This window comes from Perca fluviatilis, chromosome 3 (genome assembly GCF_010015445.1).
Source record: "Perca fluviatilis chromosome 3, GENO_Pfluv_1.0, whole genome shotgun sequence".
NCBI lineage: Eukaryota > Metazoa > Chordata > Actinopteri > Perciformes > Percidae > Perca > Perca fluviatilis.
Genome location: NC_053114.1, coordinates 7,637,290 through 7,651,655, shown reverse-complemented (window position 1 = coordinate 7,651,655; position 14,366 = coordinate 7,637,290). Strand labels below are relative to the sequence as shown.

General features: G+C 41.6%; 1 protein-coding gene across 1 annotated transcript in view; it reads right to left on the bottom strand.

The window, feature by feature from the left end:
• adamtsl3 (ADAMTS-like 3) overlaps positions 1 to 14,366 on the bottom strand; it is a 315,925-nt gene that overhangs the window by 19,146 nt on the left and 282,413 nt on the right. The window contains exons 20-21 of the mRNA XM_039794981.1: positions 13,334 to 13,487; positions 1,665 to 2,414 (exon numbers count right to left, since the gene is read on the bottom strand). Of these exons, the coding sequence (XP_039650915.1) occupies positions 1,665 to 2,414; positions 13,334 to 13,487 (904 nt within the window). The remainder of the gene's footprint in view (positions 1 to 1,664; positions 2,415 to 13,333; positions 13,488 to 14,366) is intronic.

The following is a 14,366-nucleotide window of genomic DNA, read 5'->3' as shown; positions in this document are numbered from 1 at the left end:
GTATTTTTAGCGTTTCGTATTGTAATTCTAAGCCGAGGAAGTGTGCCTGACTGGCGTGTGGAGAGGACGGTGAGGTTGTTGTGTTTTTAGCGGTTCATACTGTAATTTTAAGCCGAAAAAGTGTGTCTGTCAGTTGGTTACAGAGCTCCGCGTGAGCACAGGCTTTTATGACTGTCAATATAGCCAGCATCTAACGTTAGCTACTCCGCTCATTGACATATATAAAAGACTCCGCTGTGCTGTGGAGTAATGTCTGGCTATGTGAGACTAGCATCTAACGTTAGCTACTCTGCTGTGCTGTGGAGTAAAGTCTGGCTATGTGAGACTAGCATCTAACGTTAGCTACTCCGCTGTGCTGTGGAGTAATGTCTGGCTATGTGAGACTAGCATCTAACGTTAGCTACTCTGCTGTGCTGTGGAGTAATGTCTGGCTATGTGAGACTAGCATCTAACGTTAGCTCATACCTGTCAAGTTTTGGATTTGAAAATAAGGGAAATTTTCCGGCGCCCACCGCAAGCAGTCCCACCACCCCAACCAAGCTCCAGTATCCCTGGCTAAAAGCTAAAATCACCACTTGATGCAGAATGCTGAAAACATTTACAATTTATAACATTGCTTGTCTTTACATTTTATTTTCATTCCACACATTCTTTTCATTTCATATTGCTTTTCTTTTACAGTTTTTCTTTTCATTTCACATAACTTTTCTTTACTCTTTTAGTGAGTTATTGTATAAATTTGTTGCAGACTTTGCATTCTTTAAGATTGTTTTGGAAGGAGTGTATTTGTGGGCTGGGCCAGAGTGGTTCATTTTACATGAGAGTAGAGCGCAGACAGTTCTGTTGTCTAACGTCATCCTATTCTCTGTAACAATCTTTCGTACCATGCTAAACACCCTTTCTCAACTTGCCTTGCTATGGGGAATGCATAGTAAAGCCTTCAGAAGTTTTGGCAGCGCACCGTCTCTGTCGTAGCGTCCATCATCCGTCTCTGTTTTTTTTTCTTTTTTTTGAAAGAGTTGTCACTCATCATCTGACCTCACACACTAATCTCGCGACAACTGCCACCTACAGTACCTGTAGTAGGCTACTGCAGGTGGCAATTATCGCGAGGCTAGTGACAGAGCTCAGATTGGGAATGTTTTTATTTTTTTTACTCCGCTCGGACCCGGGGTATTATTTTTTAATAACGCAGGTTAAAATACGGGAGATTTACGGGAAAATACTAATACGGGAGGACAGCGGGAAAGAAGGGTAAAATACGGGACTTTCCCGGCCAAAACGGGATACTTGACAGGTATGCGTTAGCTACTCTGCTGTGCTGTGGAGTAAAGTCTGGCTATGTGAGACTAGCATCTAACGTTAGCTACTCTGCTGTGCTGTGAAGTAATGTCTGGCTATGTGAGAAAAGCGTCTAGCAACATTGTTGTGAATGCTGCGGTCTCAGCCTGGCAACCCCCGTGAACTTCGAGTCTGGGAAGGAGGGGGCGGGGGAAACGACTCTCCAGTATTTTGAATTGGTAGTGCAGTAACTATTTTAACCGCTAGCTGCCAGTATTACATACAATGTTACATATTGCACCTTTAAGTAGTTATTAAGACTAGAAAAGCGCTATATAAATACAGTCCATTTACATTTACTTGGCAGCTGCAGTTCTAGTTACCTTTGGCCTTTCCTGGTCCCTGCGGAGTCCTGGACCAGAGCTGGGCAGCAGACATGTGGCTCAGCAGTGAGGAGATGAGTTCTGAGGCCTGCTCTTGTTGGATCTCCCCTCTGTCAGCCTGCAGGGTGATATTAATCAGCCTCTCCTCCAGCCGTGGCTGCAGCCAGGCCTCCTCCTGGACACCAGGGGGCTGCAGAGACACTTTTACGGGCACTGACAAGTCCGTCGCCAGGCCTGAGTAGTGCGCATGGCAGCTAGGGAGCATTTCCTCCCAGCTGGGACCGGGACTGGCAGTGAACTCTCTGCTAGTTAAACTTCTGTCACCACCTATCAGCTGCAGGGTAAATATGTCTGAGGCCGGTCCAGCCACACACTTGTACACCCCGATGTCCTCTGCAGCCAGAAAGTGGATCTTCAGAGAGGCGGATTTGGTGATGCCCAAGCGTCTGGAGCTGGTCAGAAGGCGTCCGTCTTTGAGCCAGCGAATGTAGGCTTTGGGGAACCTTCTGACCGGGCATTTGATGACCAGCGAGGTGTTAGGTAGGAGGTAGGCGTGGCCGCCGACGGTTAGGTGGAGGTGCTTCTCCTTGCGGGTCTGGATGTAGATGCGGTGACTACCCATGAGCAGCGGACATCGTTTAACTCCGGCCTCATAGCCTCTAGCCTTCGGTGGACGTCTCACCGTCTGTCTGACTTGGTTCTCCACCGGAACCTTCAGGGTCTCTTTAGGTCTCACCTCTTTCTTGTGCTCTGTCGGAGTAAATAAAAGAAGTGAGGCATTTTTATTTATTTTTTTTAATGCAGACAACAGTTCTTCAAGTTGATGCATAAATCTGATTTTTTTTTTTTATGAGTCAGAAGAAAGTCCAGTAGACTAAGTAACAAAAGATTCAACTGTTTCAACAAAAAATATGAGTGACTGGGCTTCCTTGAAATTTCAAAGATGTATGGCGGTTTTAGTTGTTAAAATAGTGTAGTGATGTGATATACGATCGGGAGTCTGCACAGCAAGTTTGTTTTGAAAATTGACTGGATGCTCTAGCCCTTCCAGTCCCTGTCCGGTCTGTTCGCCTCGCTTCGTCAAAAATACACCCAGCACGCATTTTTAGCGGAGCTTAGCGGAAAGCCGCTTCTGGAACGCAGCGCAGGCGCGCCTGGTGGAGTCTAGTGGTTAGAAAGCAGGAAACACTTTTGGCCACAGACTTCGCTGTAAAAAAGTTACATTAGAGGGTTTTCCCTAGGAAAGTTGTTTAGCCCGGTGGCAAGTGTCCTTTTTTCGACAAGGGCCAGTCACAGACTGATGGCAGCATTAACGTAGAGCCCAAATGTTTCTGTGATAACAGAATCATGGACGGAAGAGCTCCAGGGCAGATTCCATCGGGCCCCACATTAAGCCAGTGCTAAAAGTGAACTAATATGACTACGTCTAAGTTTCCAACTGAGCTGCCCCACTATAACTGTAGTTTACGTCTTTAAAATGCATATAAAATGAATTCCCAGTGGGTGACATTTTATCTTTTTTTAAACTCGAGAAAATAAAGTTCACTCTCAGAGGCTCCTCTGATAAATTCTACTCTCATTGAAGGCCTCTGATCCACTATGTTAATCAGCTTTTCCCGGGGGAGATGTCGCTGTAGCGGCCTATGTTGCAGAGGTAGCCTATTTGGTGTGTGTATGTATAGGTAGGCCGCAAATTGTAATTTCCCCACTGGGGATCAATAAACAGTATAAATTATTATTATTAAATTACTTTGCTATACTTCACTGTCTACCAGCCATACAAACCTATACGAACGAACGGATACGGATACAGGTGCATCCGAGCTACTGCCCCTGTTACTCTTGCTAGCTAATGAATCCCGGTAATCTGGCACTGTGTCCTGGGTGTAAACAACAGCTAACTTTGGAAAACACGAGTCAGTCCTTATTCATTTATTTCTGTATTTATTTTAGTATTGTGCTACTTTTGTGTTTTGTTGTTGTTAAAAAAAAGGGGGCTGGTGGGGGGCAACTTAGGCCTGGTGGGCCACTAGGCTAGCAATACACTGGGAGAAACCCTGCATTAAATTTAAATGATTATGGGTCAAGTGAACTGCAAGCTCAATGTTCGGAAGCTTCAAGGGCTCTCACCCAATTATACTCGGAATTTGACTTCCAAGACTGCAGTATTTATTTAACTCAGACAAATGCCTCACACTATATCAACCTTCGACGTTCTCATATACCTAATGGATTTGGGGACAGTCCATGGGAGACCCCGAGGTTGGTGTATTTCTGCGACATTTGCAAATAAAGATTTGGTTCCTAATGATTATGAGAATTTACATTGAATACATGGCAAAACAGAACTTATTTCAGGGCTCTTTCCCAGAACCTCTGGGCACAAACATGGAATCAATAATCTGACCTATGGTCAGGTGGTATACATCTTATGTCAACGAGGAGGCCTACTATATTTATTACTGTACTATGTTTAACATTGAGTAGGAAAGCTAAGTGAATTCCACAGAGCCTGAAGAGGGACGTGGGCCAAGCAGTGTGACACCTTTATTTGTGCACTGTCACACATGTCAGCTGAACACATTACACAGAATAAGTCGTGACAAATAGAGTGTGAGTAATGAGGATTGTAAACCATACTGAATCATGGACATACTTAGACTATGAGAAAGTGCAAACACTTCCCCCGTCTTTTCCCTTTGGAACTCCTGGGCGAAAGGGCAACAGGCAAATAGATTTGACATCATTAACTCAGATAAAATATTGTGAGATTAGGTTTGGGCCAGATAACTTGCTTAGTTTAAACATAGTCAGAAAAATGGGCGAGCAGGTCAAGGCCATAGTGATTATTACTGGATGGATGGGCCTGCTGACCAATGGCTTTGGTATCCATCAGTATGTTAGTGAAGTGGACAAACTGCAGTCTTATGTTTTTACTCTTACCTACTTTTACCTCAAATGTTGTGTTTATATAAGGTTAAGGAGGTTAAAGCTATAGTGGTCAACTACTTTATAATTACGAACGTCCGTTACATTCAAGTCATTGCCAAATGAGTTAATAAAAAGCTAATTGGGCCTAACAGCTCCATAAAAGTCACTCTGTATTTCTCAGTATGGCTATGTTTAGAAAATGGTGCCGTATGGCGACATTCGCGAGCAGCAGCTCGAGGTAAGTGTTTTACGTCACCGCTGAGAAAGGAAACAGCAGCGTTCAGCTTTGAAGACAAAGAGGACATCGAAAATACAAGAAAATTACTCTTTACTCATTACTTCTTCTGAAGAGTCCATCATGTTTTTTTGATTCTCCGTGTCCTCCTTGGCTAATAGCAACTGTGTGGAGGAGGGGTGGGGGTGGTGTACCATCACAGAAGGCTCGTATCATGTGGATCCTCTGACAGTGTTGTTTTTATTACTTAGAATTCCTCATGGGGGAGACAGAAACTACGCACTGTAGCTTTAAGCAGATTTTGGTCATTGCGCACTCTGGTCTTGGCCCCACTACTATCGTTCGGTTCAGTCCAGAGTTGCCAGGTTTGTATGACAAAAACAGCCCAATGGCCAATAAAACCACCCCCAACACCACATTCCCCTGCCAAAACATATTACGCTAACCCTTACACTGCTTTTAAAGTCCAACAGCATTAATATAATTGCCAAATGTATTGTAATATCTACAAAGTAACACCATAAATGTTAAGTGTGGCAGCATTAAAAGCAGTTTTCACCATAATGATTTCACCTTGGTCCTAAATTTGCCTTGTGTAATCAGACACAGTACATAATCATAAATAAACAAATCTCTGTGAACATGTAGAGCAATTCACTGATGCACAAACTAACCTGTTTTGTTGTAAACTGTGCACTAGTCCGTTTGCTGCCTTCGCTAGAGAGGCTGCGGGGCACGCCGTGTGTATGTGTGTGGTCTGGTGTCTACCCAACCAGCTGACAAAAAGATTCAACCCACAGCAACACTTTAAAATCAACCCAATTTCGCAGAAAAAACACAGACCTGGCAACCCTGGTTTGGTCAAAGCTAATGTGACCCGTCTGTTCTTAGGCAAGCTCAGAGGATAGTGACTGACCCATCACACATATGCTGCACACAGAACCTCTGGCAGGCGATACAGACTCCCTCACTGTAAACTCAACCATTTTAAAAACTAATTTGTTCCTACCTCTGTCAAACTTTTAAACAATGCTGCTCGAGGCTGTAGAGATTAAGCAATAGTTTCATGGTGTTTTGCTGTGGGGTGAGGGAAATATGTTTTCATATGTTACTGTTTTTTTTGTAACTGTCAAGGCATTAATTTATGTGTGCAGCTTTTGAGTCCAAAACTAATTTCCCTAAGGGGACAATAAAGTATAGCAGTCTGAGTTAGCCAAATCTGGTGGATATCTTCATCATGGCAGTCGCATGTTTAAACTTTTCAACACTAATACTTAAAATGTATTGGTGATTGGTGGGATGTCTACATTTTACTCTGTTTCCTATGGGTGTGTTTTTATATAAGCCATTACAGGTTTCTACTACCCTCACATTTATTTTATATTTATTTAATGTGATTTGTATTTATGTGTGTAAAAAAAATAAACAAACATGTAGGATTTTATTTCCAGCAACTTCCAGGACATATCCCTCCCTCAAGTAACAAAATACTGTGTGGAAATAACAAAAAGAAGAAAAAAAGCCTAACCTTTCATGACTAAATGGAGAAAGGCCTCCTTGAACCCCATTCAGACGGGAGGTATTTACCAGTAATTTAGGGTCCTACTCTTTAACAAAAGGTCTATCTCTTTAGGGATTCTTTTCATAATGTTGTAAAACACTTATAATAATAATCTGAGCCTGTCAGTGTCAAAATTAGCAAACTGACGTTGGTTGCACAAATGCCCCGAGTGGTTACATTGCATCCTGTATCGCAGCTGCAGCAGTCTTACTCAATACTGGACCCATTTCAAAAAATTCTGTTCCCATTAGTCACTTAGACACAAAAACATGGAAAAATAGGTATTGACAAAAGCCTCCTTAAACCCCATTCAGACGGGAGTTATTTATCAGTGGGGGGTTTTAAAGTTAGGTGCAGTTTGAGTTCTGTGTGACAACTGAAACGAGTAGAAAAGGTTTCTGCTGACCTCCTAGATGCAGAGATGATAAAAGTACTCACTTCCCGTACTTAAGTAGAAGTACAGATACTTGTGTTAAAAAATACTCTGGTAAAAGTAGAAGTACTGATTTAACTTCTTTACTTAAGTAAAAGTAACAAATTACAGGCTTTGAAATGTACTTAAAGTATAAAAGTAAAAGTAGCCTTGCGAATGACAACCACTTTTTATGCAAAGCTACCTGGACCACACACGTTACTAGAGTGCAAGATGAGAAACTTCAGTGGACATAAAAACCAGGCTCTTTATATGCCATTGTCTACATTTTAAATGGATGTCTGCCAAACATCACATATATGATTATTGTGACAGAGACTGGGACTCCAGCTTAATACGATTCTGACTGAGTAGCAAGATATGAATTCAATTGTGATTCTGTGAGAATTCACAGATCCAGTTTCTCTTTTTTAATCGTCCCCTTAACATTTAAAGGAATCTACATGTATGTCTGTGTGCTCAAATATAGAAAGAAAATAAAGGATACAATATGAATTACTAAACATAGATTAATTAAGAAGTTCCCCATACTTTTAGAGTTACACAGCACATTGGCCAGGAGTCATACTTGATGCCTCCTAGCCTATCTCAAACATCTCTCTCAGATAAGGCCAGGGATGATTGGGAATGTCTTGCTGCTTGTCTGCCTAATCTCTGGGATCTCTGTTTTCTTCATTTTCAATCATGTCGCCGTCCATACTACTAGTGCTAACGTTACCACCATCAAGCTGCAATTATTTGCCGCAAATGAATGCAGAATGCGGCCGAATCCGTCGAGTCGTGTTGTAGTGGTGCGTTACATGCAACGTAGCCTACAGTATATTCCCATCCAATTAGATTGAATTCGGTATTGATCACGTGAAAAATAATAACGGTAACTCCAGTGAAATTATTTGAAACTTGTTAGTGAGGACTAGATTAGGACCGTATTTAAAACTGATGCTGGTTTCCAACAATACAACAATAATACAGACTTTTAGCAATAATATACTATTATGAGAGAAGACATACAGGTAATTCTTCTGCGTTGGCTAGTCTGCCTTTGAATGTCTCAGTTTATGTGCAGTAGACTACATGTATTTTCCAATATCTTCTCACAGACACCGGGCCCCTTTTATTGTAAGGCTAAATAGTTAATAATTCCGAAGTACAAAATATTATCATCAATTATATAAAATTTGCCATAAGGTCCAGGAATTTTGGACCAGGATACATGATAACCTATGTTGGATTGCAGGGAGCCAGGTTCCATTCAGCCCAAGACGATTTGTTCTGGGAGATGGGTCAATCCTGAACGGGATGGGTAAGCACATAAGAAGCTGAGTCCAGACTAGTTTAATGATAGCCAGACAGATTCTTTTAAGAGGATGGAAGAATGAAGGGGTGCCGTCAATCCAGGAGGGGGCTTGTGAGATGGGTGGCAGCGTTTGAAAAAATGTCATATAAACAGTTTGCCAGATTGGATGTCTACACTAGAAAATGGGGAAAGTATCTGAACTTTCTGGAGGGCTGCTAAGAAGCTTTGTGCTGTGGAGAGACGTGTATAATGGGCTTATGGTGTTGTCATTTAAACATACATGTATGTTTATTTGGTTTATGGTTTTTATGGTTTTAAATAGTGTGGTTACTATGTCATCTTTTCTTGATTTTTGTCTGGGTGGGGAGGTGATGTTCATGTTGCAAATTGTATGTTTTGTGTGTCATGTTTAACTAAAATTGTTAATCATAAAAAAAAATTATATCAAATTACCTAATTACATTTTCTCATGGATGATTGTTGTCTGTTACTGAAAACCCATGATGCAGCAAATAAACATACAGATGGGTGCTAAATGAAAAATGTACGTGGAGAATGATTGAATGAAAATTAGTAAATACAGACACTTCCCTACAGGGCCCACTGAATGGGTTGATGAGAATGAAAAATGATGACCTTCCCAGTCACCAGAACTGAACCCCACTCAACAGCTATGGGAGACTCTTAAGCAATGTGTTAGACAGCACTGCAGACCACCATTGAAAGCCAAATGAGGGGTTATATTTTATAATTTATATAATTTATTTATTTTCTTATTTATAAGAATGATCATCTCTCCAGAATCTACTTTTTTATTTTATTTTTAAAGATTTTTTTCTGACAGGACAGCTTTAGACATGAAAGGGGACAGAGAGTGGGAACGACATGCAGCAAAGGACCGCAGGTCGGAACCGAACCCACAGCTGCTGCGTCGAGGGCTGAGCCTCTATATGGGTGCTTGCTCTACCTGTTGAGCTACCCAGGCGCTTGTGCTGCACCTTTCTCAGACTCTTTGGGCCCTATCTTGCACCCGGCGCAGCGCGGCACAAAGCCCAACTCAAGTTTCTTTGCTAGTTAAAGACCGATGCAGTTGTCAGTTTCCCGTCCAGTGCCGACGTCGTTTAAATAGCAAATGCACCTGCGCCCATCTTTGTGCCCATGGTGCTGGTCTTACAGGGAGGTGTGTTCAGGTGCATTCTTGGCATATTGCTATCTTGAGGCAGCGGGAAGCATTGTTATTTTAACAGCAAATGAGTAAAATGCACCTACGTTTACGCACAGCGCGCGTACACTATGCTTGTTAAACAACACACACACACACACACACACACACACACACACACACACACACACACACACACAGGGAAGTGCAGCAGCACACAAACATGTAAAGATTACAAATATTAAAAATATTACTGTGCAAATCTGCCATCTGGTACGATGGCAAATCTGCCATCGTACCAATGCGTCAAGGGAATGGGAGATGATCTCTGATTGGCTTATTGCATGTTACGCCCAAAACACACCTATGAAGGAATGAAGACACTAAGTCAAACTAGCAAAAGTGGATTTGGACACGCCCTAGACGCACCTGCGCCATGCGCTTCACGCCGCGCGCTTAGATCGTTAAAATAGGGCCCTATATGTTACTGTATCCTTAGATGTGTCACCCGCCATCTGTATGACTGACCATTTGCTGACCACATCTGGAGGTGCACTGCCTCGCATTATGATCAGCAAGGTGTTAATGGTATCTGTAAAGTTTAGCCACATTCTTAATGAAAAAATCTGCCAGTAAATTAAAAGTTTACCAAACTCTGTATACTCCTGCTAGTTAGTGTAAAGTTTCTTTAGCGATTGTCACTCTTACATTGCAGATAATGGGAGGACACATGATATCATTTAAATAGGAATAATGGCACACACTTTCCATTCTGGAAGGCATTCGTAGTGTTGCGTTCGGTTGTTCCATGAACAGTGACAGAAATAGTTGTGTCAAGAATGAAACATTTAAACTCTGGCTCATTTCTCTCCTATGCACAGCGGGCCAATCACAGCGTGAAGTGGGTGTGAATGTTGGAATGTCTTATTCGTAAAGTTACAGAAATTGTTGGACACATTCCCCCCCTCCGATCCCACATCAGAAATGTGTGTGCAGAGGGGGTTTCCAAAGATATTTGGCCATCTGACAAGCACTTCTGATGAAGCTTAATAGCATTTTAACTCTCCCAATGACCAAGCCTTGAACTTATTCGCAATTAACAAATAGTAATTGTAGAGAGAGAGAGAGAGAGAGAGAGAGAGAGAGAGAGAGAGAGAGAGAGCAGGGAGAGAGCAGGGAGCGGCAGCTGCAGAGAACATTTTATGAAATACATTTTGACTCTGACTCTCAGGAGTCACAAGGGCATTGCAAGGCATTCAATCAAAGTTTCCCAGCTAAGGTGAGTTAGAGGGACTTACAGAATTACAGAATCTGTTTAAACATTGTCTCTCTGTATGTTGGAACAACGCTGTGTGCATTATTTTCTCCACATGCACTCAATGAATATGAATGAGCAGATAGAGGAATTGCATTCCCTCCTGTACTGTCAGGGTTTCTGCAGGTTTCGCCAAGTCTAATTTAGCACTTTTCAACAACTTTTAAAGACCATCATGAATGAAATGTAAGACCTTTATCACAACATAAAAAAACAAAAACAAAGGAAATGCAGAAAATTTCTTGCAAAGTAAATAAATTGAACATATTACTGAACACAGGTTAGATGCATTGTTGAACTACAGAAAATAAACATACAAACATGTTATGTCTGTGGTGCAATCGGAAAGAGACTCGCACCAATCACACAAAAACTGATTGGCTGCAACATAAGTTGCATGTTAGTCTCATGTAGTCGTAATACAGCGAAATTATATTTGGACGAGCGAAAAACACCACGAAATAAAAAACAACAACGTTCTAAAGCGCTGCGGGAGCAATTCAATGACAGTAGAGGTAGCGTTACATGGACGTAGGAAAATTAAGACCTGTTTAAAATGATTTAAAGGTCCAGTGTGTAACGTGTTTAGTTGTTCATTATCAAAACTTGTGTTGCCTGTTAACAAACTTGTCCCTTTTCATGAATATTTACCAGCACCATCAATTCCAAGTATTCCTTCTTGAAATACGTTAGCCGGTAAGGGACATACAAGGTCACTCCGCCTTTCGCGTTTTCGCTGTCACATGATAAACTCACAGGTGCTGCTAACGCTGCTAATGGGTATCGTCGCTTCCTGGCCCCGGCAAGTTCTAAGAAGGAAACATGGATGACAACACATATTCAAAATCCAAATGTCAGGAACTAGAGTCTTCTTCTTTGCCCAGAAAAAGAAAAACGATATTGAAAAGAGCAAGAGACCGGCTTTTTGAAGCGTGAAGGCTACCGTACTACGTATTTTGAACTGCGTGGTGCGAGAGAGTTGATTGCAATATATGATCTCGACACTAGAGAAATTCCTACACATTGGACCTCAAAGACCTAGAACAAAATACTTCAGTGAATTTAAGACTTTTTAAGGCCTAAAATTTTGATTTTGAAATCTAAGACTTGTTTTTTTTTATTAGACCTTTTTATGACTGGAAACCCTGACTGTGGACATAGCGTTTATATGAACTGATCAACCCTGAACAGATGTTGAACTCGGTGGATGATTTAAAAAAAAAAAATTTTTGCCAAAGGGCCGCAGGTCGGAAGCGAACCCGTGGCCGCTGCCTCGAGGACTGACCCTCTGTATATGGGCACGCGCACTACCAGGTGAGCCACCCAGGCGCTCTCGATGGATGATTTTCAGATGTCCTGAAAACATAGTTTTAGTGTAATGTATGGTCATGTATGCATTTTTGCATCTCTTTTTTCTCTCCTCCCCCTCCCTGTTTCAGTGCATGTCATTGCGCAAGGGTTCTCTCCCCCCCCACACACACACGCACGCACGCACACACACACACACACACACACACACACACACACACACTCGCACACGCATACACACACACACACAGTGTAACTTGCAGTGCAACGAAACCCAGTTAATGAGCAATTAAGGCAGAAATGCAACGTCCTCAATCTGCTCAGTTAACGGTTGTCCACAGTTAAATCCGAGTCCCATCTTCAGTCACCACCGTTTTATTTTACAGTCAAAATGAACGTGTTAATAACGAGTAAACGCAAATTCCATTAAATGCCACTAATTTTTTTTTACGCGTGATTAACGCACGCATGTTCTGTGATTTTGCTCCATAGTTTGGGGAATCAGGGAGCTGCAGCAGTTACGTTTTGGACAGTGTTGTTACTTTGGCGAGTATCTCGCTAGATTTAGAGACTTTTCAGACCCTCTTAGAGACTTATAAATATTATTGAATATTTATTAAATTTATTATTCTGCGGCGGAGACGAGACGGCGGAATGAGAGTGGGTCCTACAGGATTTTCGAATACATCTATGAACAGAAGTGGATGGCTAGCACAAACAAAGCTCCTTGAGCAGAAATGGATAAAGAAACGTGTCTTTTGAATGGCAAGTTGAGCTTTAAAGCCCTTCCAGATGGTTCTCTCCACATGACTAAAGTAATTTGCATGTACTGAGTTACCACCGGAGCATATTGAGTCTCAAATACCACTTGAGCATGAAAAACTATATCCCTTTTAAAGTACATTTAATACAGATAAAAATTGTGTGATTAATTTGCATTAAGAGTTACCTAGGACAATCATGCGATTAATCAGCATTAAAAGTTTGAGTCAATTGACAGCTCTAATAAATATACAACCAACTCCCTGTGTGTGTACAGCCTTTCTAGAAATAACCAGATAAGCAGACAAAACTCAAAAATGTCCGACAATAAATTAAAAGGTCTATGGACAGTACTAGTAAATGTACGTAGTTACATTCCACCACTGCACCAGTGTATGCATACTGCAATGGGATACTTTGAATTTACTATATTCTTTTATGAATCTAGGAGTTGAAACCTTCAGTGAATTGATCACTAAAATGTCTGCTGTGAAAGAAAAAACAGGATGACACATGACATAATACTTGCTCCCTTGTGTATCATGACAGCGCAGGGCCCCCGACAGAAGGTTAGTTCTATATTTATATGTTCTGTTTTTCAAATGTGAACATTTAGTACATAAAAGGTATTAACAATATGTGTGCGAGTGTTTGTGTGTTCTTACTGGGACAGGCCATCATGCGGCAGGTCCGTACAAGTGGAGGGGAGGCCAACCCTGAACACAGCTCCCTGGCCAGCGTCACCTGGTGGCCCATGGTTGTCAACTGGCGACATGATGGCTCCCTACGCTGGATCCCCAAACCACAGGACACCGAGCACTACAGAGTGGAATAGAATAGAATAGGATTTGTTTTGGCAAACCTAAGTGTGTTTTCACATATAGTCCTCTTTAAACGAACCAAACTCAGTTATTTTAAAGAGGACCAAAAAGTAGACCAACAAAAAGGGACTCAGTTTGCATTTACATTGTTAGTTTACTTGAAAGATGACTCAGTTCTCTTTCTGGTCCACTTCAAAACAGATGGGGCCTCAGGGCTAACATGTATACAGGTCAAAAAGCAAAAGGCAAAGCGAACATGAAGCGCAATGCGGACTTGAAGCGAACCATACTCAGAAAACCTCCCGAGGAGGTCTAAGTATGGTTTGTTCCAAAGAGGTCAGAGTCCCTTTGGAGTGTTCACATATGCACAAAAATGCTGACTAATAGGTCTGAGTTCTTTTGGAGGGCTGAAAAAGGTGTAAAGTGTGAAAAGGCCCTAATTCAACATCCCCATCGTCAGACAGAACATTGATGTTAGACGACACAACAAAACCTCAGATTGGGTTATGTGTAGCAACGATGGTTTTAACAATCAATGGCAATGTTTTAGCACATGTCTAGTAGGCCTATGGTTAAGGTAAGGGAATAATTTTGGTTGCAGTTAAAAAAAAGTAAACAATTATTGCTGAATAAGACAAGATGCTAATAGTGCAATGGCAGCTGGATGTGAATTGTGCCCTGCAGAATTGTTAATGTAAAATAATACTGGGCGGAAATTCAACCTACACACATACGGAATAGAGTACATGCACAGAAAGGTACATTAATACATTCTGTTATCTATATAGATTAATAATTATATTAAGAAACCATCAGGACACATTTAAAAACTAAAAACCTAAAGCTCAAAACTTAAATTCAACATGAGCTGACACCA